This window comes from Coregonus clupeaformis, unplaced genomic scaffold (assembly GCF_020615455.1).
Source record: "Coregonus clupeaformis isolate EN_2021a unplaced genomic scaffold, ASM2061545v1 scaf0254, whole genome shotgun sequence".
NCBI classification, from domain to species: domain Eukaryota; kingdom Metazoa; phylum Chordata; class Actinopteri; order Salmoniformes; family Salmonidae; genus Coregonus; species Coregonus clupeaformis.
This window is the reverse complement of record NW_025533709.1, coordinates 450,001-475,000: the sequence shown is the minus strand read 5'-3', so window position 1 is coordinate 475,000 and position 25,000 is coordinate 450,001. Positions and strand designations below refer to the sequence as shown.

Sequence of the window (25,000 nt, the reverse complement as noted above, 5' to 3'; positions counted from 1 at the left end):
ATAGCTGTTTGCCTGTATGTAAATCGCTATCACAACTGTTCCTGTGAGAGAAAAAACATCTAGTCAAGCTTCGGTAAAATCAAAGGCTTTCTTTTGTAAAGCTTCCTATTTCCTACAATACAAATGGGTCATGTCACATGGATCTAATTCATCCAGTCACACACACACACACGCTCGCACACACACACACACACACGCTCGCACGCACACACACACACTCGCACGCACACGCACGCACACACACACACACACACACACACACATACACACACACACACACACACACACACTCAAACACATGCATTTAACTACCTCTCCAGTTCCTTCTGGATGTGTATGCCTGAGGAAACAAGCTTGGGGTTATGGAGGTCCATTTCAGTTCTATCTCACAGCCAATCGCTCTGGAGCCCTGAACCCTCAGTCCACCTGATATATACACACACACACACACACACACACACACACACACACACACACACACACACACACACACACACACACACACACACCCTCCATCTCCCTGATTGGCTGTCTGTCAGATAAACCACTGTTTAGGTACATGGCTCTGCCTGCCTGCACTTTGTGTTGTTGGGGAAAAAATACAATCAGGCCTGGATCTAAATTGCAGGTATTGAACTGAGAACACTCACAATCACATTGAAGAAATCCCCCAGTGTAGTGGCGATTGAAGTTGGATTATCTGGACGGGGTAATTTAGACAGGTTAGGTTTGTCAAGCCACTGTTGTTGGCGTGCTAAGATCAGACTGAACTGTATAAGGCTGTTGGAGCAATGCATTGTGGTTTATGGTACGCTACAGTGACCTGTGTTGTTCCCTCCTTAGTGCCCCTGTGTAGCTCAGTCGGTAGAGCATGGCGCTTGCAACGCCAGGGTTGTGGGTTCGTTTCCCACAGGGGGCCAGTATGAAAAATGTATGCACTCTGGATAAGAGCGTCTGCAAAATGTAGTGTGTTAGGGTATGACCACAGTGACGTGTGTTGTTCCCACTTGTATTTGCCCTCAGCAACAGTCTCTTGTTCAGAGAGAGTTGTATATATTAACCACAGGACTTGTTAGGAGATGAGACAACAATAAGAAAAATAACATTTAAGTGAATGATTCTCATGGGGTTCTTCTTCTGGGCCAATAAATATTATATTGAAGTTAAAACGCCGTAGGACATACTGGCCTCGGGATGAGAATGAATTAAACATTTTGAGCATTTGCTGAAAATGGTTGAGATGATTTTTCCCATTGAAATATATGTTCTCATTCATCCACTGATAAGCACTTGTTTAACATAGCCCAAAGCCACTGTCTTAACCAGTTTCGAACCAAGTGTTTTAACCAGCCACTATTATAACCAGCCTCTAGTTTAACCAGCCACTAGTTTAACCAGCCACTAGTTTAACCAGCCACTATTATAACCAGTCACTATTTTAACCAGCCACTTGTTTAACCAGCCACTAGTTTAATCAGCCACTAGTTTAACCAGCCACTAGTTTAACCAGCCACTATTATAACCAGTCACTATTTTAACCAGCCACTTGTTTAACCAGCCACTAGTTTAATCAGCCACTAGTTTAACCAGCCACTAGTTTAACCAGCCACTATTATAACCAGTCACTATTTTAACCAGCCACTTGTTTAACCAGCCACTAGTTTAATCAGCCACTAGTTTAACCAGCTAGTAGTTCAACCTCTTGCACCAACTGGTTAATCTTCCAAAGAAAAGCCAACATGTGGCACCACTCAACGCTCAGTCACCCGGATAAGAGCAGTGTCTCTCTCTCTCTCTCTCTCTCTCTCTCTCTCTGTTTTCTCCAGAGCCTGGAACCACCAGGGGCCTTCTGTTCCTCCAGCAGCCCCAGAGAGTCACCTCCCTCCTGGGGAGAGATGCTGTGCTGGAGTGCTCCGCTTCAGGGTTCCCCACCCCCGCCTTCCACTGGATGAGAGGAGCTGAGATGATTCAGAGCAGGTGAGTGACTCCTTGTTTCAGTCCCAAATGGTTCTCTATTTACTATTTAGTGCTCTACTTTGCAATATGGGCTCTGGCCAAATGTAGTGCACTATATAGGGTAAAGGGTGCCATTTGGGAAGCAGTCATTTTTATGATCCACCTGAGATGATGACACAGAGCTAGTGAGCGGCAGAGCATCAAACCACTACCCAGCAGGCAAACTGGTTGAAGTGACGACATTGCAAACTGGTTGAAGTGACGACATTACAAACTGGTTGTAGTGACGACATTACAAACTGGTTGAAGTGACGACATTACAAACTGGTTGAAGTGACGACATTGCAAACTGGTTGAAGTGACGACATTGCAAACTGGTTGTAGTGACGACATTGCAAACTGGTTGAAGTGACGACATTGCAAACTGGGGCGACATTACAACTGGTTGAAGTGACGTGGTTGAAGTACGACATGTAGGACGACATTGCAAACTGGTTGAAGTGACGACATTGCAAACTGGTTGAAGTGACGACATTACAAACTGGTTGAAGTGACGACATTACAAACTGGTTGTAGTGACAACATTACAAACTGGTTGTAGTGACGACATTACAAACTGGTTGTAGTGACGACATTACAAACTGGTTGAAGTGACGACATTACAAACTGGTTGAAGTGACAACATTGCAAACCGGTTGTAGTGACGACATTGCAAACTGGTTGAAGTGACGACATTGCAAACTGGTTGAAGTGACAACATTGCAAACCGGTTGTAGTGACGACATTACAAACTGGTTGTAGTCTGGTTGTGATGTCGTCAGCTCTTCCCACTGTATATAATAATCAGGGTAATGTTATTTGTTGTCACAGAATTAGCCTACACATAGTCCCAACTATTATACACAGTGTCTTTAATGTCTTTCTGAGGGAGAATATGATATACCTGGGTATCACAGGTCAACAGGGCACTGAACAAACGTCCATTGTTCCTTATTGTGTAGGCCTACACATCCGTGTTTTCTTGGACAGCTTTGTTTCTCCCTGTCCCTGCAGGTCTAAGAAGTACTCCCTGCTGGGTGGCAGTAACCTCCTGATCAGCAGCGTAACGGACGATGACTCTGGCTCCTACAGCTGCCTGGCGTTTAACAAGAACCAGAACATCACTTCTTCCTGCGAGCTGTCCGTCCTCGGTAAGTCCTACGAGACCGTCGCTCGTCTCCCGGGGGGGGGATTTCTCTCTGTGGGCACACATACAGACATACACACGTGCGCGCACACACACACACACACACACACACACACACACACGCAGGCACACACATTAAGAGAGGCAAATCTCTACGAGCGTCTCTCTCTCCGTGTCTCCTCTCCATCGCCTTTCATGCCCACAAATCTGTGGAAAATTAAACGGTTTCAGTTCATAACCCGCCGGAGGAATTGCCGGCCAAAACGCTGAACACCAGGGAGTCGGGAAATGCCAAACTCTGTCAGGGATTTAAACAAGCGTTAAGTTTGGAATGCCATTTTGAACGGACAAAAATGAACTACAGTACATGACAACTATACGTTACTTAGGGTTTTGTTTAACCTAGATGAACTATAACTAGGGCTGGGAGTTGGGCCAGGGACCTCATGATACGATATTATCAACATACTGCCGATACGATATTATCACCATACTGCCAATACAATATTATCAACATACTGCCGATACGATATGTACAGTGGGGAGAACAAGTATTTGATACACTGCCGATTTTGTAGGTTTTCCTACTTACAAAGCATGTAGAGGTCTGTAATTTTTATCATAGGAACACTTCAACGGTGAGAGACGGAATCTAAAACAAAAATCCAGAAAGTCACATTGTATGATTTTTAAGTAATGAATTTGCATTTTATTGCATGACATAAGTATTTGATACATCAGAAAAGCAGAACTTAATATTTGGTACATAAACCTTTGTTTGCAATTACAGAGATCATACGTTTCCTGTAGGTCTTGACCAGGTTTGCACACACTGCAGCAGGGATTTTGGCCCACTCCTCCATACAGACCTTCTCCAGATCCTTCAGGTTTCGGGGCTGTCGCTGGGCAATACGGACTTTCAACTCCCTCCAAAGATTTTCTATTGGGTTCAGGTCTGGAGACTGGCTAGGCCACTCCAGGACCTTGAGATGCTTCTTACGGAGCCACTCCTTAGTTGCCCTGGCTGTGTGTTTCGGGTCGTTGTCATGCTGGAAGACCCAGCCACGACCCATCTTCAATGCTCTTACTGAGGGAAGGAGGTTGTTGGCCAAGATCTCGCGATACATGGCCCCATCCATCCTCCCCTCAATACGTTGCAGTCGTCCTGTCTCCTTTGCAGAAAAGCATCCCCAAAGAATGATGTTTCCACCTCCATGCTTCACGGTTGGGATGGTGTTCTTGGGGTTGTACTCATCCTTCTTCTTCCTCCAAACACGGCGAGTGGAGTTTAGACCAAAAAGCTCTATTTTTGTCTCATCAGACCACATTACCTTCTCCCATTCCTCCTCTGGATCATCCAGATGGTCATTGGCAAACTTCAGACGGGCCTGGACATGCGCTGGCTTGAGCAGGGGGACCTTGCGTGCGCTGCAGGATTTTAATCCATGACGGCATGGTGTGTTACTAATGATTTTCTTTGAGACTGTGGTCCCAGCTCTCTTCAGGTCATTGACCAGGTCCTGCAGTGTAGTTATGGGCTGATCCCTCACCTTCCTCATGATCATTGATGCCCCACGAGGTGAGATCTTGCATGGAGCCCCAGACCGAGGGTGATTGACCGGCATCTTGAACTTTTTGAACATTTTCTAATAATTGCGTCAACAGTTGTTGCCTTCTCACCAAGCTGCTTGCCTATTGTCCTGTAGCCCATCCCAGCCTTGTGCAGGTCTACAATTTTATCCCTGATGTCCTTACACGGCTCTCTGGTCTTGGCCATTGTGGAGAGGTTGGAGTCTGTTTGATTGAGTGTGTGGACAGGTGTCTTTTATACAGGTAACGAGTTCAAACAGGTGCAGTTAATACAGGTAATGAGTGGAGAACAGGAGGGCTTCTTAAAGAAAAACTAACAGGTCTGTGAGAGACGGAATTCTTACTGGTTGGTAGGTGATCAAATACTTATGTCATGCAATAAAATGCAAATTAATTACTTAAAAATCATACAATGTGATTTTCTGGATTTTTGTTTTAGATTCCGTCTCTCACAGTTGAAGTGTACCTATGATATAAATTACAGACCTCTACATGCTTTGTAAGTAGGAAAACCTGCAAAATCGGCAGTGTATCAAATACTTGTTCTCCCCACTGTATAGGGCCTCCTGTAGCTCAATTGGTAGAGCATGGCGCTTGCAACGCCAGGGTTGTGTGTTCGATTCCCACGGGGGGCAGTATGAAAGAAAAATGTATGCACTCACTAACTGTAAGTCGCTGTGGATGATAGCATCTACTAAATGTAATGTAATATGTAAATGTATTATGATTCTCACTATTCTTTATTTATTGTGATTTTATTACGATTTGATGCTCCAAATATATTGTTCAGCATATGTCTGCTGCAGAGGGACAAGAGAGAGACATGAGAAAACGAGTGTTGATCAGCCCCTGGAAATAAAAGTGCTTAAAACATGCTGGCTCACTATTTAAAAAGAAGATGGAGAACAAGCTATCGGATGAAAAATAACAGCGTTTTGGCGCCGGTACAGCGGACTGGCACTAGCGCTCGTTAATCACAGAGAGAGACGGATTTCTATACCTTATTTTTATTTACTTATTATTATTATTATTTTACTTTTTACACCCTTTTCTCCCCAATTGGTAGTTACAGTCTTGTCCCATCGCTGCAACTCCCGTAGGGACTCGGGAGAGGCGAAGGTCGAGAGCCATGCGTCCTCCGAAACACGACCCTGCCAAGCCGCACTGCTTCTTCACACAATGCTCACTTAACCCGGAAGCCAGCTGCACCAATGTGTCAGTGTATAGGAGTAGCAGTACTGTATAGGAGTAGCAGTACTGTATAGGAGTAGCAGTACTGTATAGGAGCAACAGTACTGTATAGCAATAGTACTGTATAGGAGCAACAGTACTGTATAGGAGGAGCAGTACTGTATAGGAGCAGCAATACTGTATAGGAGGAGCAGTACTGTATAGGAGCAGCAGTACTGTATAGGAGCAGTACTGTATAGGAGGAGCAGTACTGTATAGGAGCAGTAGTACTGTATAGGAGCAGTACTGTATAGGAGGAGCAGTACTGTATAGGAGCAGTACTGTATAGGAGCAGTACTGTATAGGAGTAGCAGTACTGTATAGGAGGAGCAGTACTGTATAGGAGGAGCAGTACTGTATAGGAGCAGCAGTACTGTATAGGAGTAGCAGTACTGTATAGGAATAGTACTGTATAGGAGTAGCAGTACTGTATAGGATGAGCAGTACTGTATAGGAGCAGCAGTACTGCATAGGAGCAGCAGTACTGTATAGGAGTAGCAGTACTGTATAGGAGTAGCAGTACTGTATAGGAGCAGCAGTACTGTATAGGAGTAGCAGTACTGTATAGGAATAGTACTGTATAGGAGCAGCAGTACTGTATAGGAGTAGCAGTACTGTATAGGAGCAGCAGTACTGTATAGGAGCAGTACTGTATAGGAGCAGCAGTACTGTATAGGAGTAGCAGTACTGTATAGGAGCAGCAGTACTGTATAGGAGTAGCAGTACTGTATAGGAGGAGCAGTACTGTATAGGAGCAGTACTGTATAGGAGTAGCAGTACTGTATAGGAGTAGCAGTACTGTATAGGAGCAGCAGTACTGTATAGGAGTAGCAGTACTGTGTAGGAGGAGCAGTACTGTATAGGAGCAGCAGTACTGTATAGGAGTAGCAGTACTGTATAGGAGGAGCAGTACTGTATAGGAGCAGTACTGTATAGGAGTAGCAGTACTGTATAGGAGCAGCAGTACTGTATAGGAGTAGCAGTACTGTATAGGAGCAGCAGTACTGTATAGGAGCAGTACTGTATAGGAGTAGCAGTACTGTATAGGAGGAGCAGTACTGTATAGGAGCAGCAGTACTGTATTGGAGTAGCAGTACTGTATAGGAGCAGCAGTACTGTATAGGAGCAGTACTGTATAGGAGTAGCAGTACTGTATAGGAGCAGCAGTACTGTATAGGAGCAGCAGTACTGTATAGGAGTAGCAGTACTGTATAGGAATAGTACTGTATAGGAGTAGCAGTACTGTATAGGATGAGCAGTACTGTATAGGAGCAGCAGTACTGTATAGGAGCAGTACTGTATAGGAGTAGCAGTACTGTATAGGAGCAGCAGTACTGTATAGGAGCAGTACTGTATAGGAGCAGTACTGTATAGGAGCAGTAGTACTGTATAGGAGCAGCAGTACTGTATAGGAGCAGCAGTACTGTATAGGAGCAGCAGTACTGTATAGGAGCAACAGTACTGTATAGGAGTAGCAGTACTGTATCGGAGCAGTACTGTATAGGAGGAGCAGTACTGTATAGGAGCAGTACTGTATAGGAGGAGTAGTACTGTATAGGAGCAGTACTGTATAGGAGCAGCAGTACTGTATAGGAGTAGCAGTACTGTATAGGAGTAGCAGTACTGTATAGGAGCAACAGTACTGTATAGGAGCAGCAGTACTGTATAGGAGCAGCAGTACTGTATAGGAGCAGTACTGTATAGGAGCATCAGTACTGTATAGGAGCAGCAGTACTGTATAGGAGCAGCAGTACTGTATAGGAGCAGTACTGTATAGGAGCAGTACTGTATAGGAGTAGTACTGTATAGGAGTAGCAGTACTGTATAGGAGCAGTACTGTATAGGAGCAGTACTGTATAGGAGCAGCAGTACTGTATAGGAATAGTACTGTATAGGAGTAGCAGTACTGTATAGGAGCAGTACTGTATAGGAGGAGCAGTACTGTATAGGAGCAGCAGTACTGTATAGGAGCAGTACTGTATAGGAGCAGTACTGTATAGGAGTAGCAGTACTGTATAGGAGGAGCATTACTGTATAGGAATAGTACTGTATAGGAGTAACAGTACTGTATAGGAGTAGCAGTACTGTATAGGAGTAGCAGTACTGTATAGGAGGAGCAGTACTGTATAGGAGCAATACTGTATAGGAGGAGCCGTACTGTATAGGAGCAGCAGTACTGTATAGGAGGAGTAGTACTGTATAGGAGCAGTACTGTATAGGAGCAGCAGTACTGTATAGGAGTAGCAGTACTGTATAGGAACAGCAGTACTGTATAGGAGGAGCAGTACTGTATAGGAGGAGCAGTACTGTATAGGAGGAGCAGTACTGTATAGGAGCAGCAGTACTGTATAGGAGGAGCAGTACTGTATAGGAGCAGCAGTACTGTATAGGAAGAGCAGTACTGTATAGGAGCAGTACTGTATAGGAGGAGTAGTACTGTATAGGAGTAGCAGTACTGTATAGGAGGAGCAGTACTGTATAGGAGGAGCAGTACTGTATAGGAGCAGTACTGTATAGGAGTAGCAGTACTGTATAGGAGTAGCAGGACTGTATAGGAACAGCAGTACTGTATAGGAGGAGCAGTACTGTATAGGAGGAGCAGTACTGTATAGGAGCAGCAGTACTGTATAGGAGGAGTAGTACTGTATAGGAGCAGTACTGTATAGGAGCAGCAGTACTGTATAGGAGTAGCAGTACTGTATAGGAACAGCAGTACTGTATAGGAGGAGCAGTACTGTATAGGAGGAGCAGTACTGTATAGGAGGAGCAGTACTGTATAGGAGCAGCAGTACTGTATAGGAGGTGCAGTACTGTATAGGAGCAGCAGTACTGTATAGGAGTAGCAGTACTGTATAGGAACAGCAGTACTGTATAGGAGGAGCAGTACTGTATAGGAGGAGCAGTATTGTATAGGAGGAGCAGTACTGTATAGGAGTAGCAGTACTGTATAGGAACAGCAGTACTGTATAGGAGGAGCAGTACTGTATAGGAGGAGCAGTACTGTATAGGAGGAGCAGTACTGTATAGGAGCAGCAGTACTGTATAGGAGGAGCAGTACTGTATAGGAGCAGCAGTACTGTATAGGAGGAGCAGTACTGTATAGGAGCAGTACTGTATAGGAGGAGTAGTACTGTATAGGAGTAGCATTACTGTATAGGAGGAGCAGTACTGTATAGGAGGAGCAGTACTGTATAGGAGCAGTACTGTATAGGAGTAGCAGTACTGTATAGGAGGAGCAGTACTGTATAGGAGGAGCAGTACTGTATAGGAGCAGTACTGTATAGGAGTAGCAGTACTGTATAGGAGGAGCAGTACTGTATAGGAGGAGCAGTACTGTATAGGAGCAGTACTGTATAGGAGTAGCAGTACTGTATAGGAGTAGCAGTACTGTATAGGAGCAGCAGTACTGTATAGGAGCAGTACTGTATAGGAACAGCAGTACTGTATAGGAGTAGCAGTACTGTATAGGAACAGCAGTACTGTATAGGAGGAGCAGTACTGTATAGGAGCAGCAGTACTGTATAGGAGCAGCAGTACTGTATAGGAGTAGCAGTACTGTATAGGAGCAGTACTGTATAGGAGCAGCAGTACTGTATAGGAGCAGCAGTACTGTATAGGAGCATCAGTACTGTATAGGAGTAGCAGTACTGTATAGGAGCAGTACTGTATAGGAGCAGCAGTACTGTATAGGAGCAGCAGTACTGTATAGGAGCAGCAGTACTGTATAGGAGTAGCAGTACTGTATAGGAGCAGCAGTACTGTATAGGAGTAGCAGTACTGTATAGGAGCAGTCCCATCCTTCAATTCCATTCAACACCTCCCATTTATCTTTTAACACCATCCATATAGGATTTCTATTTGCCATATATATTTCAACTGTACTGTGATGTCTTACAAAAGTTCTGAACCTGTTGCCAAAGATGGATCTTCATTTCTTTACAAGGTTGATCATGAACATATTGCCTTCATACAGATTCACAAGTATTCACTTTCACATCATTTGAATTTGCTTTCATACAGATGATTCACAGTTTCCTTCACTTCAAACGCATTGCGTTGGATGACGTTTTCTTTAAGCGCGTTATGACATGCAGAATCACAGCAGGGCTCATGCAGCGTTTCCCAAAGTCGGTCGTCGGGACCTCAAAGGGGTGCACGTTTTGGTTTTTTTCGTCTAACACCACACAGCTGATTCAAATGATCAAAGCTTGATGATTAGTTGATTTATTTGAATCAGCTGTGTAGTGCTAGGGGCAAAAAAAACTAAACGTGCACCCCTTGGGGTCCCCAGGATCGAGTTTGGGAAACCCTGGGTTATGGTAACAGCAGTCAGTCTGTTCTGAAGTCAACGTGGTTGCATCTCTAATGGCACCCTATTCCTTATATAGTGCACTACTACACTATATAGGGAATAGGGTGCTATTTGGGAAATGTTCCCCGTTAGCTCCTCCCATATGGAGGCTGGGCAGCTTTTGGATTTATGCTTATATTTGTCAGTCACCGTGTCGACGTGACAAGCACACTCCTCATAAGATTACCCAGAAAGCTGCTGTTCGTTTATGATGTGTTAAAAATCTGTAATGAAGCAGCTGTCATCGATCCTCAGCTAAGCTTCAGTATTACCTTCGTGGAAACCCTCACCGTTGACTGACAGTGGGTAGTAAGAGCAGCCTTAGGAACCACTCTCTCTGTTTCTCTGTTTCTCTCTCTCTCTCTCTCTCTCTCTCTCTCTCTCTCTCTCTCTCTCTCTCTCTCTCTCTCTCTCTCTCTCTCTCTCTCTCTCTCTCTCTCTCTCTCTCTCTCTCTCTCTCTCTCTCTCTCTCTGTCTCTCTCTCTCTCTCTCTCTCTCTCTCTCTCTCTCTCTCTCTCTCTCTCTCTCTCTCTCTCTCTCTCTCTCTCTCTCTCTCTCTCTCTCTCTCTCTGTCTCTGTTTCTCTCTCTGTCTCTGTCTCTGTCTCTGTCTCTGTCTCTGTCTCTGTCTCTGTTTCTCTGTCTCTGTCTCTGTCTCTGTCTCTGTCTCTGTCTCTGTCTCTGTCTCTGTCTCTGTCTCTGTCTCTGTCTCTCTCTCTGACTCTGTCTCTGTCTCTGTCTCTGTCTATGTCCCTCTCTATCGCTTTATTGGCATGGGAAACATATGTTTACATTGCTCTCTTTCGCTCTCTCTGTCTGTCTTTCTCTGTCTGTGTGTCTCTGTCTCTGTCTCTGTCAGTCTCTGTTTCTCTCTCTGTCTCTGTTTCTCTCCTCTCTCTCTCTCTCCTCTCTCTCTCTCTCTCTCTCTCTCTCTCTCTCTCTCTCTCTCTCTCTCTCTCTCTCTCTCTCTCTCTCTCTCTCTCTCTCTCTCTCTCTCTCTCTCTCTCTCTCTCTCTCTCTCTCTCTCTCTCTCTCTCTCTATCTGTCTCTGTTTCTGTCTGTCTGTCTCTGTCTTTCTCTCTCTGTCAAACTTTCTATTTCTCTCTGTCCCTCCCCCCCTCCCTTCCTTCCTTCCTTTGGATTGCTGGACTGTCGCGGATTACGCCCACCCAACCTCCCCACCCATCCTCCCCGACCAACCTCCCCACCCAACCTCCACACCCCACCAACCTCCCCACCCATCCTCCCCCACCAAACCTCCCCACCCATCCTCCCCGACCAAACCTCCCCACCCATCCTCCCCCACCCAACCTCCCCCAACCTCCCCACCAAACCTCCCCCACCCAACCTCCCCCACCCATCCTCCCCACCAAACCTCCCCCACCCAACCTCCCCCCCAACCTCCCCACCAACCTCCCACCCAACCTCCCCACCCATCCTCCCCACCAAACCTCCCCACCAAACCTCCCCACCCAACCTCCCCACCCATCCTCCCCACCAAACCTCCCCACCCAACCTCCCCACCCATCCTCCCCACCAACCTCCCCACCCATCCTCCCCCACCCAAACCTCCCCACCCAACCTCCCCACCCAACCTCCCCACCAACCTCCCACCCAACCTCCCCCACCCATCCTCCCCACCCAACCTCCCCACCCAACCTCCCCACCCATCCTCCCCCACCCAACCTCCCCACCCAACCTCCCCCACCAACCTCCCCACCAAACCTCCCCACCCGTCCTCCCCACCCAACCTCCCCCACCCATCCTCCCCACCAAACCTCCCCACCCAACCTCCCCACCCAACCTCCCCCCAACCTCCCCACCAACCTCCCACCCAACCTCCCCCACCCATCCTCCCCACCAAACCTCCCCACCCAACCTCCCCACCCAACCTCCCCCCAACCTCCCGACCAACCTCCCACCCAACCTCCCCACCCATCCTCCCCACCAAACCTCCCCACCCAACCTCCCCCACCCAACCTCCCCCACCCAACCTCCCCCCAACCTCCCCCAACCTCCCACCCAACCTCCCACCCAACCTCCCCACCCATCCTCCCCACCAAACCTCCCCACCCAACCTCCCCCACCCAACCTCCCCCACCCAACCTCCCCACCCAACCTCCCCCCCAACCTCCCCCACCAACCTCCCCACCCAACCTCCCCCAAACCCCCGACCAACCTCCCCCACCTCCCCCACTCCCCACCCAACCTCCCCACCCATCCTCCCCACCAAACCTCCCCACCCAACCTCCCCACCCAACCTCCCCCCCAACCTCCCCACCAACCTCCCACCCAACCTCCCCACCATCCTCCCCACCAAACCTCCCCACCCAACCTCCCCACCCAACCTCCCCGACCAACCTCCCCACCCCAACCTCCCACCAACCTCCCCCACCCAACCTCCCCACCCATCCTCCCCCACCAAACCTCCCCACCAAACCTCCCCACCCTCCACCCAACCATTCATTTTTTTCTAAGGGATTCCAAACCTGATCTTCAGCTGAAACAGAGTATGGTGATTATGTCAAGTCCATTTTCAACAGTCTGTCCACATGCATGCAGTACGTTCCAGTCTGTGAAAGCAATGCACACCACCACAGACTTATAGGCAGCATCTTAAATGGCCCCCTATTCCATATTTAGTGCACTACATTAGTTATTGGGTCATGCTATAATGCTGATGGGTATGGTTGTGGAAGATGGATGCATGGACAGTAATGGCTTTTTGAATGGAGGAGAGGAGAGAGGGATGGAGAGATGAGAGAACGGGACTGTGGGTGGATAGAATCTGCCACAGATGGATTTGGAGGAGAGAACTGCACTCTCTCTCTCTCTCGCTCTCTCTCTGACCCCCCCTCTCTCTCTCTCAGTGGAGGATAGTTACTGTGGCAGATGGTGGGGCTGAAAAACACTTATGGTGGGGATTTGTGTTATCTCACACAGAGAGCACCCAGCCTGGTGTCAGAACCATACGAAATATACTTTATGTATTTCTGAGCACCTCCAAGACGTATAATACCTACTAATGGTCTAGGTACATTAGAAAAAAATATGAAATTAGGGAGGTTGGGTGGGGAGGTTGGGTGGGGAGGTTGGGCGGGGAGGATGGGTGGGGAGGTTGGGTGGGGAGGTTGGGTGGGGAGGATGGGTGGGGAGGTTGGGTGGGGAGGATGGGTGGGGAGGTTGGGTGGGGAGGTTGGTCGGGAGGTTGGGTGGGCGTAATCCGCAACAGTCTAGCAATCCAAAGGTTGTATGTTCAAGTTTAATCCGGTACTACTGTAGCATCCCCTAACCCTTATTCTAAACTTAACCCAATTCACCTAACCTGCTACGTAAATTCACCTAACCTTTGTCGTTAATTCCCCTAACCTTTTGTCGTTAGTTCCCCTAACCTTTGTCGTTAGTTCTCCTAACTGCCAACGTAAATTCGCCTCATAATTCTCCTTGGCCAACCTGGTCTCAGATAAAGATGTGCAATACTATACGTCCTCGAAATACAAATGATAAGTTACTTTGTCCAATTCGTATGCTATTGTATGACCGGGTAAGATGCATGATATTATACATCCTCTAATTCATATGATCTTGTACGACCGCTATTCCATTCATAATGTAACCTAGCATAACGTAACATATAATACTAAACATGAGTGTCACAGAATTACATACAGAATAATACGAATTGCCCTGAGATCATGTTGGAACACAGCATCATAAGTGGCTTGCTTTACTTTACTAGTGGCTGGCCATGAAATCATCTGCAGCTGCAGCCACACTAGCTACTGTAGCTGTGAATTATGGCTGTGGCTGCGTCCCAAATAGCACCCTATTCCCTATGTAGTGCACTACTTTAGACCAGAGCCCCTATGAGTAGCTACGGTGTGAATTATGGCTCCCGCTCTGTCCCAAATGGCACCCTTTGGTCCACAATCTGGCTGTTGAAGTAGGAAGCGGCAGCTGGAGGCAGGTTTATTTTTAAACCTTTTAAATCAGGCAGGTTGGAGTCATTACAGCACTGCTTAAATACTCTTTAATGCTGCTAATTCTCTCCTGGATTGACATAGCACACTGAGGTGAGTGTGTGTGTGTGTGTGTGCGTGTGTGTGTGTGTGTGTGTGTGTGTATGTGTGTGTGTGTGTGTGTGTGTGCGTGTGTGTGTGTGTGTGTGTGTGTGTGCGTGTGTGTGTGTGTGTGTGTGTGTGTGTGTGTGTGTGTGTGTGTGTGTGTGTGTGTGTGTACGTGTGTGTGTTTGAGGTGTAATAGTAATAATGTGAAATCTGAATGTATTTAATACTAAAGTATAGCCTCACTAAAAACATGTATTTAATACTAAAGTATAGCCTCACTAAAAACATGTATTTAATACTAAAGTATAGCCTCAATAAAAACATGCTATTAATACTATACAATCTTTCTTCTTTCACACTGAAAAAACGATTTCTATTGTGATTTCTTTTATTTTATTCCACTTGCCATGTAATTTCAGTTTCTGATCCCTTGTTATTTTTGAAAAGTTTTCATAGAATCCTACTGCTAATAATCCACACATACTTAATTTATTCTGTGGATTGTAGACCAGGATGTATTGTCTGTGGATTGTAGACAAGGATGTATTGTCTGTGGATTGTAGACCAGGATGTATTGTCTGTGGATTGTAGACCAGGATGTATTGTCTGTGGATTGTTGCCTCCATTTATCTGAGTTTGTCTGCGTTGGCTGGTTGGCTGGTGCTTCCTGGTTGGCTGGCTGGTTGGCTGGTGCTTCCTGGTTGGCTGGCTGGTTGGCTGGTGCGTCCTGGTTGGCTGGCTGGTTGGCTGGTGCTTCCTGGTTGGCTGGCTGGTTGGCTGGTGCGTCCTGGTTGGCTGGTGCTTCCTGGTTGGCTGGTGCTTCCTGGTTGGCTGGTGCTTCCTGGTTGGCTGGCTGGTTGGCTGGTGCGTCCTGGTTGGCTGGTGCTTCCTGGTTGGCTGGCTGGTTGGCTGGTGCGTCCTGGTTGGCTGGTGCTTCCTGGTTGGCTGGCTGGTTGGCTGGTGCTTCCTGGTTGGCTGGCTGGTTGGCTGGTGCGTCCTGGTTGGCTGGCTGGTTGGCTGGTGCGTCCTGGTTGGCTGGCTGGTTGGCTGGTGCGTCCTGGTTGGCTGGCTGGTTGGCTGGTGCTTCCTGGGTGGGTGGGTTAGTTGGTTATATTTTCTGTTTTTGTCAGAAAGTGTCATTAGGAGTGGGAGGAAGCACGGTCACGTCCTGTCCTCATTCTCATTAATGCAGACTCTTTCATATGCTTTCATTGTTTATCAAATCTTGCTCAGATTGCACAATATGCAACACTAAATAAATAAAAAATAATTTTCACCTCCAAGCTTCCATCTATCTAAAATCCTTTGTTGTTTGTTTTTCCATCAGAACAGTGTTTTTCAAATAATGAGTCTCACATATTAATTAAAACACTGTTAGGGACTTTGATTCCTGCAAACAAGCTTATCAAAACATTTTTGACAAGGTTCCTGGAGGCAACTAGGAACTCCCAAACAGCAATAGACAGTTTAGCAAAGCACAATCTAAATGTACAAAGGTAACTTCAAGTTTCTCTCTAAAGGCATAACAACAATAATGCTATTCGTATTCTGTGTTCCTGGGGAGGTGAATATCTTTCCAGTTATTTTATTAGTGGTAGAATATAGACGGTCTTCTACTTAGATGTATTGACCTCTACGCCTCTCATGCCCCTTGAGTAGCGTATATATATATTACTGTATAAGCCTACAGATTGGTTTCCTGAGAAACTTTAACAGGAAGTGCCATTCATGGAGCATGTTTGTCTGGCATGAATATAGTTTGAAATTGAGGTGAAGTATTGAGTATTTTTCACAAGACGTACTTTCAATGTCTATGATTCCAACAGAACCAGTTTTGTTACGCTGTCATAACATTCACCTTACGGCTTGAGGTATTGTTTTACCCTCCAATTCACAACAAGCTTTAACATAGCTGGGGCGTAGCACATTATTATCATACAGCCTATTGTTTTGGCCAAGCTATTTAAAACACATTACAGAGCTCAGGACATTTCTTGGAAAGTATTTTCCTTCTGTACGAGGCGAGAGTGAAAGTGTAATATAACATTCTGAAAATAATATTTATAATAATATAATAATATGCCATTTAGCAGACGCTTTTATCCAAAGCGACTTACAGTCGTGCGTGCATACATTTTTTGTGTATGGGTGGTCCCGGGGATCGAACCCACTACCTTGGCGTTACAAGCGCCGTGCTCTACCAGCTGAGCTACAGAGGACCACATACAGAGGACCACATAATAATAAATAATAATAATATTTGATATTGTTGTGCTTTTTGTGAACACGGTGAGAAGTGGAGGTAACACCCTATAGTACCAGTATTAATAAGAATATACATCATGCAACAGATCTGGTTGTGCTGTCTGTCTTGTCCAGTGTGGTGCCAGGAAAACAAATAAAATTCGAATAAAATCGAATTATGTGCGCCGAATACAACAGGTTTAGATCTTACCATGAAATGCTTACTTACAAGCCCTTAACCAACAATGACATTTTAAGAAAAATAAGAGTTAAGAAAAATATTTACTAAATAAACTAAAGTAAAAAATGAAAGGGCAACAATATAATAACAATAGCGAGGCTATATACAGGGGGTACCGGTACCAAGTCAATGTGCGGGGGTACAGGTTAGTCAAGGTAATTGAGGTAATATGTACATGTAGGCAGGGGTAAAGTGACTATGCATAGATTATAGATAATCAACAGTGATTAGCAGTCTTATGGTTTGGGGGGTAGAAGCTGTTAAGGAGCCTTTTGGACCTAGACTTGACGCTCCGGTACCGCTTGCCGTGCGGTAGCAGAGAGAACAGTCTATGACTAGGGTGGCTGGAGTCTTTGGGAATTTTTAGGACCTTCCTCTGACACCGTCTGGTATAGAGGTCCTGGATGGCAGGAAGCTTGGCCCCAGTGATGTACTGGCCCGTACGCACTACCCTCTGTAGTGCCTTGCGGTCAGAGGCCGAGCAGTTTCCATACCAGGCGGTGATGCAACCAGTCAGGATGCTTTCGATGGTGCAGCTGTAGAACTTTTTGAGGATCTGCGGACGCATGCCAAATCTTTTCAGTCTCCATAGGCGTTGTCGTGCCCCCTTCACGACTGCCTTGGTGTGTTTGGACCATGATAGTTTGTTGGTGATGTGGACACCAAGGAACTTGAAGCTCTCAACCTGTTCCACTACAGCCTTGTCAATGAGAATGGGGGCATGCTCGGCCCTCCTTTCCCTGTAGATCACGATCAACTCCTTTGTCTTGCTCACGTTCAGGGAGAGGTTGTTGTCCTGGCACCACACTTCCAGGTCTCTGACCTCCTATCTAAATGCTGTCTCATCATTGTCGGTGATCAGGCCTACCACCATTGTGTCGTCGGCAAAATTAATGAAGATGTTGGAGTCGTGCTTGGCCACGCAGTCATGTGTGAACAGGGAATACAGGAGGGGACTAAGCACACACCCCTGAGGGCCCCCCGTGTTGAGGATCAGCAGGGCAGTGTTGAGTGCAATAGAGATTGCGTCATCTGTGGATCTGTTGGGGAGGTATGCAAATTGGAGTGGGTCTAGGGTTTCTGGGATTATGCTGTTGATGTGAGCCATGACCAGTCTTTCAAAGCACTTCATGGCTACAGACGTGAGTGCTACGGGTCGGTAGTCATTTAGGCACGTTACCTTGGTGTTCTTGGCATAGGGACTATGGTGGTCTGCTTGAAACATGTTGGTATTACAGACTCAGACGGGGAGAGGTTGAAAATGTCAATAAAGACACTTGCCAGTGGGTCAGCGTATGCTCGGAGTACACGTCCTGGTAATCCATCTGGCCCTGCGGCCTTGTGAATGTTGACCTGTTTAAAGGTCTTACTCACATCGGCTACGGCGAGCGTGATCACACAGTCATCTGGAACAGCTGGTGCTCTCATACATGCTTCAGTGTTGCTTGCCTCGAAGTGCACATTTAAGTAATTTAGCTCATCTGGTAGGCTTGTGTCACTGGGCAGCTCGCGGCTGGGTTTCCTTTTGTAGTCCGTTATAGTTTGCAAGCCCTGCCACATCCGACGAGCGTCCGAAGCCGGTGTAGTAGGATTCAATCTTATTCCTGTATTTGCACTTTGCCTGTTTGATGGTTCGTCTGAAGGCATAGCGGGATTTCTTATAAGCGTCCAGGTTCCCTGTAATCCATGGCTTCTGGTGGGGGTATGAGGTCACTGTGGGGATGACGTCATCGATGCACTTATTAATGAAGCTGGTGACTGATGTGGTGTAGTCCTCAATGCCATCGGATGAGTCCCGGAACATATTCCAGTCTGTGCTAGCAAAACAGTCCTGTAGCTTAGCATCTGCATCATCTGACCACTTCCGTTTTGAAACAACACTTCCTTCAACGTCAGCAAAGGAGCTGATCGTGGAATACAGGAAATGGACGGCTGAGCACGCCCCTATCCACATCGACTGGGCTGTAGTGGAGCCGGTCGAGAGCTTCATGTTACTCTGTGTCCACATCACTAAGGAATTAAGATGGTCCACACACCAGTCGTGAAGAGGGCACGACAACGCATCTTCCCCCCCAGGAGGCTGAAAGTAATTGGCATGGGCCCTCAGATCCTCAAAATGTTCTACAGCTGCACCATTTGGAGCATCTTGACTGTCTGCATCACCGCTTAGTACGGCAACTGCTTGGCATCCGACCGCAAGGCGCTACAGAGGGTAGTGCGTATGGCCCAGTACATCACTGGGGCTGAGCTCCCTGCCATCCAGGACCTCTATACAAGGTGGCGAGGGAAACCCTAAACATTTAGAATCCAGCCACCCAGGTCATAGACTGTTCTCTCTGCTACCGCATGGCAATCGGTACCGATGCACCAAGTCTGGAACCAACAGGACCCTGAAGAGCTTCTACCCCCAAGTCATAAGACTATTAAATAGTTAACCAAATAGCTACCCGGACTATCTGCATTGACCCCTCTTTGCACTAACTCTTTTGACTCATCACATACGTTGCTGCTACTGTTTATTATCTATCCTGTTGCCTAGTTACTTTATCCCTACCTAAATGTACATATCAACCTCAATTACCTTGTACCCCTACACATCACCTCGGTACTAGTTCCCCATATAAATATAGCCAAGTTATCGTTACTCCTTGTGTATTTATTCCTCGTGTTATTATTTTTCAATATTTTTCTCTCTGTATTGTTGGGAAGGACCAATAAGTAAACATTTTACTGAGTCTACACCTGTTGTTTACCAAGCATGTGACAAAAAAAATGTGATTTGATTTGTCATTCCATATGGTGACACTGACCATAGGAGTTGGCAAGACAGTACAAACGGATCTGGGACCAGGCTAACAGACAGTACAAACTGATCTGGGACCAGGCTAACAGACAGCACAAACTGATCTGGGACCAGGCTAACAGACAGCACAAACAGATCTGGGACCAGGCTAACAGACAGTACAAACTGATCTGGGACCAGGCTAACAGACGGTACAAACTGATCTGGGACCAGGCTAACAGACAGCACAAACAGATCTGGGACCAGGCTAACAGACGGTACAAACAGATCTGGGACCAGGCTAACAGACGGTACAAACAGATCTGGGACCAGGCTAACAGACGGTACAAACAGATCTGGGACCAGGCTAACAGACATCACAAACAGATCTGGGACCAGGCTAACAGAGGACTAATAAAATAGAACAACGGTGGAAAAGGAATGTATTAGATGGTAGATATCATGCAGATATTAATATAATCCTAAAAACCAGCTACAGTATGGAGATTAGGATTACAACGTTAACTACAGATTTATCCGAGAGATTAGCATTGCTAACACGAACGAGATCCGGACATTGTCAAACACTTACAGTGAGGGGAAAAAAGTATTTGATCCCCTGCTGATTTTGTACGTTTGCCCACTGACAAAGACATGATCAGTCTATCATTTTAATGGTAGGTTTATTTGAACAGTGAGAGACAGAATAACCAAAAAAATATCCAGAAAAATGCATGTCAAAAATGTTATACATTTATTTGCATTATAATGAGGGAAATAAGTATTTGACCCCTCTGCAAAACATGACTTAGTACTTGGTGGCAAAACCCTTGTTGGCAATCACAGAGGTCAGACGTTTCTTGTAGTTGGCCACCAGGTTTGCACACATCTCAGGAGGGATTTTGTCCCACTCCTCTTTGCAGATCTTCTCCAAGTCATTAAGGTTTCGAGGCTGACGTTTGGCAACTCGGACCTTCAGTTCCCTCCACAGATTTTCTATGGGATTAAGGTCTGGAGACTGGCTAGGCCACTCCAGGACCTTAATGTGCTTCTTCTTGAGCCACTCCTTTGTTGCCTTGGCCGTGTGTTTTGGGTCATTGTCATGCTGGAATACCCATCCACGACCCATTTTCAATGCCCTGGCTGAGGGAAGGAGGTTCTCACGCAACATTTGACGGTACATGGCCCCGTCCATCGTCCCTTTGATGGGGTGAAGTTGTCCTGTCCCCTTAGCAGAAAAACACCCCCAAAGCATAATGTTTTCACCTCCATGTTTGACGGTGGGGATGGTGTTCTTGGGGTCATAGGCAGCATTCCTCCTCCTCCAAACACGGCGAGTTGAGTTGATGGCAAAGAGCTCCATTTTGGTCTCATCTGACCACAACACTTTCACCCAGTTCTCCCCTGAATCATTCAGATGTTAATTGGCAAACTTCAGACGGGCCTGTATATGTGCTTTCTTGAGCAGGGGGGACCTTGCGGGCGCTGCAGGATTTCAGTCCTTCACGGCATAGTGTGTTACCAATTGTTTTCTTGGTGACTATGGTCCCAGCTGCCTTGAGATCATTGACAAGATCCTCCCGTGTAGTTCTGGGCTGATTCCTCACCGTACTCATGATCATTGCCACTCCACGAGGTGAGATCTTGCATGGAGCCCCAGGCCGAGGGAGATTGACAGTTATTTTGTGTTTCTTCCATTTGCGAATAATCGCACAACTGTTGTCACCTTCTCACCAAGCTGCTTGGCGATGGTCTTGTAGCCCATTCCAGCCTTGTGTAGGTCTACAATCTTGTCCCTGACATCCTTGGAGAGCTCTTTGGTCTTGGCCATGGTGGAGAGTTTGGAATCTGATTGATTGATTGCTTCTGTGGACAGGTGTCTTTTATACAGGTAACAAACTGAGATTAGGAGCACTCCCTTTAAGAGTGTGCTCCTAATCTCAGCTCGTTACCTGTATAAAAGACACCTGGGAGCCAGAAATCTTTCTGATTGAGAGGGGGTCAAATGCTTATTTCCCTCATTAAAATGCAAATCAATTTATAAAACATTTTGACATGCATTTTTCTGGATTATTTTGTTGTTATTCTGTCTCTCACTGTTCAAATAAACCTACCATTAAAATTATAGACTAATCATGTCTTTGTCAGTGGGCAAACGTACAAAATCAGCAGGGGATCAAATACTTTTTTCCCTCACTGTATATAGGGAATAGGCTACCATTTGAGACGCAACCTTAGTGGCTGTAATTGGGATAATGAATGTTTGTTATTTTCTATAATAATGACTTCAAAGAGCCTCATTAAGGCTTTTAGCTGCCCAATTAATTTAGCGAAGACAACGGCAATAGCTCAGGATGTGTCCCAAATAGCACCCTATTCCCTACATAGTGCACTACTTTGACCAAGGCCCATAGGACTCTCGTCAAAAGTAGTTCACTATGTAGGGAATAGGGTGCTATTTTGGGACACAGACTCAGTCTGGGGTTATCATTTATTGTGAGTGCACTGTGTGGATGTTGTGGTGGTTAAGATAGCTGTGTTGTGAACATTACTCCTGGTGGTGGTTATGAGAGTAGTGTCGATTACTCCTGGTCAGTACATGGTGATAGTTGTATTGATTACTCCTGGTCAGTACATGGTGATAGTTGTATTGATTACTCCTGGTCAGTACATGGTGATAGTTTTATTGATTACTCCTGGTCAGTACATAGAGATAGTTGTATTGATTACTCCTGGTCAGTACATGGATATAGTTGTATTGATTACTCCTGGTCAGTACATGGAGATAGTTGTATTGATTACTCCTGGTCAGTACATGGAGATAGTTGTATTGATTACTCCTGGTCAGTAAATGGAGATAGTTGTATTGATTACTCCTGGTCAGTACATGGAGATAGTTGTATTGATTACTCCTGGTCAGTACATGGAGATAGTTGTATTGATTACTCCTGGTCAGTACATAGAGATAGTTTTATTGATTACTCCTGGTCAGTACATGGTGATAGTTGTATTGATTACTCCTGGTCAGTACATGGTGATAGTTTTATTGATTACTCCTGGTCAGTACATGGTGATAGTTTTATTGATTACTCCTGGTCAGTACATGGTGATAGTTTTTTTGATTACTCCTGGTCAGTACATGGTGATAGTTGTATTGATTACTCCTGGTCAGTACATAGAGATAGTTTTATTGATTACTCCTGGTCAGTAAATGGAGATAGTTGTATTGATTACTCCTGGTCAGTACATGGTGATCGTTTTTTTGATTACTCCTGGTCAGTACATGGTGATAGTTGTATTGATTACTCCTGGTCAGTACATAGAGATAGTTTTATTGATTACTCCTGGTCAGTAAATGGAGATAGTTGTATTGATTACTCCTGGTCAGTACATGGTGATAGTTGTATTGATTACTCCTGGTCAGTACATGGTGATAGTTTTATTGATTACTCCTGGTCAGTACATGGTGATAGTTGTATTGATTACTCCTGGTCAGTACATGGTGATAGTTGTATTGATTACTCCTGGTCAGTACATGGTGATAGTTGTATTGATTACTCCTGGTCAATACATGGTGATAGTTGTATTGATTACTCCTGGTCAGTACATGGTGATAGTTGTATTGATTACTCCTGGTCAGTACATGGTGATAGTTGTATTGATTTGCCCTACATAGACCTAATCACTACTCAGTCAGTCATTATTGACCTGGTTCCTTCTATTACACACACACACACACACACACACACACACACACACACACACACACTCACACACTCACACACTCAAGCATAAACACTCACACGCACATATTCACACACTCACGCACACACACACTCATACACAAACACAGACACACACACACCCTCACACACTCATACACTCAAACACTCACACACTCAAGCGCACATATTCACACACTCACGCATACACACACTCATACACAAACACAGACATACACACACACACACACACACACACACACACACACACACACTCATACACTCACACACTCAAGCATAAACACTCACACGCACATATTCACACACTCACGCATACACACACTCATACACAAACACAGACATACACACATCTCTCTCTCTCTCTCTCTCTCTCTCTCTCTCTCTCTCTCTCTCTCTCTCTCTCTCTCTCTCTCTCTCTCTCTCTCTCTCTCTCTCTCTCTCTCTCTTCTTTCTTGGAGAGACATTGTTCCTAGTTTGATTGTTAATGCTGAGAAGCATCTCGTTAGTGTGCAGACAGTAATTGTGGCTTAGCGTCTTAGCCCCAGCTAGCCTCTGATAAGCAGCAGGGGGTTCAATGGTGATTAATTACTAACCCACAGAATTATTTTCAGATTGTTAGCAAACATTTAATGCGCTGCCAACACCCCTGCAGCACAGAACGCAGTGAAGCCTCATCCAATACATATGAAACCAGTCCAGACCTCACAGAAATGGTAGGAAAATGAGTGGAATTGTTTTGGAATTATATCCTGATTTTGAGGGAAGCTGACTCACTGAGTGATTTATGAAATGGTAGATTAAGATTGTCCAGTTACTTGTGCACCGCACTGTACTGTCTGGCATACAGTAGAACTAACAAGTCCACAGACAGGCCTCAACCAGCACTGACAAGTCCACAGACAGGCCTCAACCAGCACTGACAAGTCCACAGACAGGCCTCAACCAGCACTGACAAGTCCACAGACAGGCCTCAACCAGCACTGACAAGTCCACAGACAGGCCTCAACCAGCACTGACAAGTCCACAGACAGGGCTCAACCAGCACTGACAAGTCCACAGACAGGGCTCAACCAGCACTGACAAGTCCACAGACAGGCCTCAACCAGCACTGACAAGTCCACAGACAGGGCTCAACCAGCACTGACAAGTCCACAGACAGGCCTCAACCAGCACTGACAAGTCCACAGACAGGGCTCAACCAGCACTGACAAGTCCACAGACAGGCCTCAACCAGCACTGACAAGTCCACAGACAGGCCTCAACCAGCACTGACAAGTCCACAGACAGGCCTCAACTAGCACTGACAAGTCCACAGACAGGCCTCAACCAGCACTGACAAGTCCACAGACAGGCCTCAACCAGCACTGACAAGTCCACAGACAGGCCTCAACCAGCACTGACAAGTCCACAGACAGGCCTCAACCAGTGCCCAAGCACCTGCCCCTTTGCCCTCCTATGAAAAAATACCCTTGCAGCTCTGTGGATTTTAAAATGTTTATAAATTACTTTGAAATTGTCTCTTTTCAATGTTTTAATAAATGTAACTATGTGACCCTCTGTAACGTTATGTAACTTATCATATGTAGTTCAGCTCATGGTATTTGAATGACAT

General features: G+C 46.0%; 1 protein-coding gene across 1 annotated transcript in view; it reads left to right on the top strand.

Annotated features, from left to right (window-relative positions):
- The window catches only part of dcc (DCC netrin 1 receptor), a 395,572-nt gene that overhangs the window by 17,214 nt on the left and 353,358 nt on the right, over window positions 1-25,000 (top strand). The window contains exons 3-4 of the mRNA XM_045214418.1: window positions 1,827-1,977; window positions 3,010-3,146. Coding sequence (XP_045070353.1) covers window positions 1,827-1,977; window positions 3,010-3,146 — 288 coding nt within the window. The remainder of the gene's footprint in view (window positions 1-1,826; window positions 1,978-3,009; window positions 3,147-25,000) is intronic.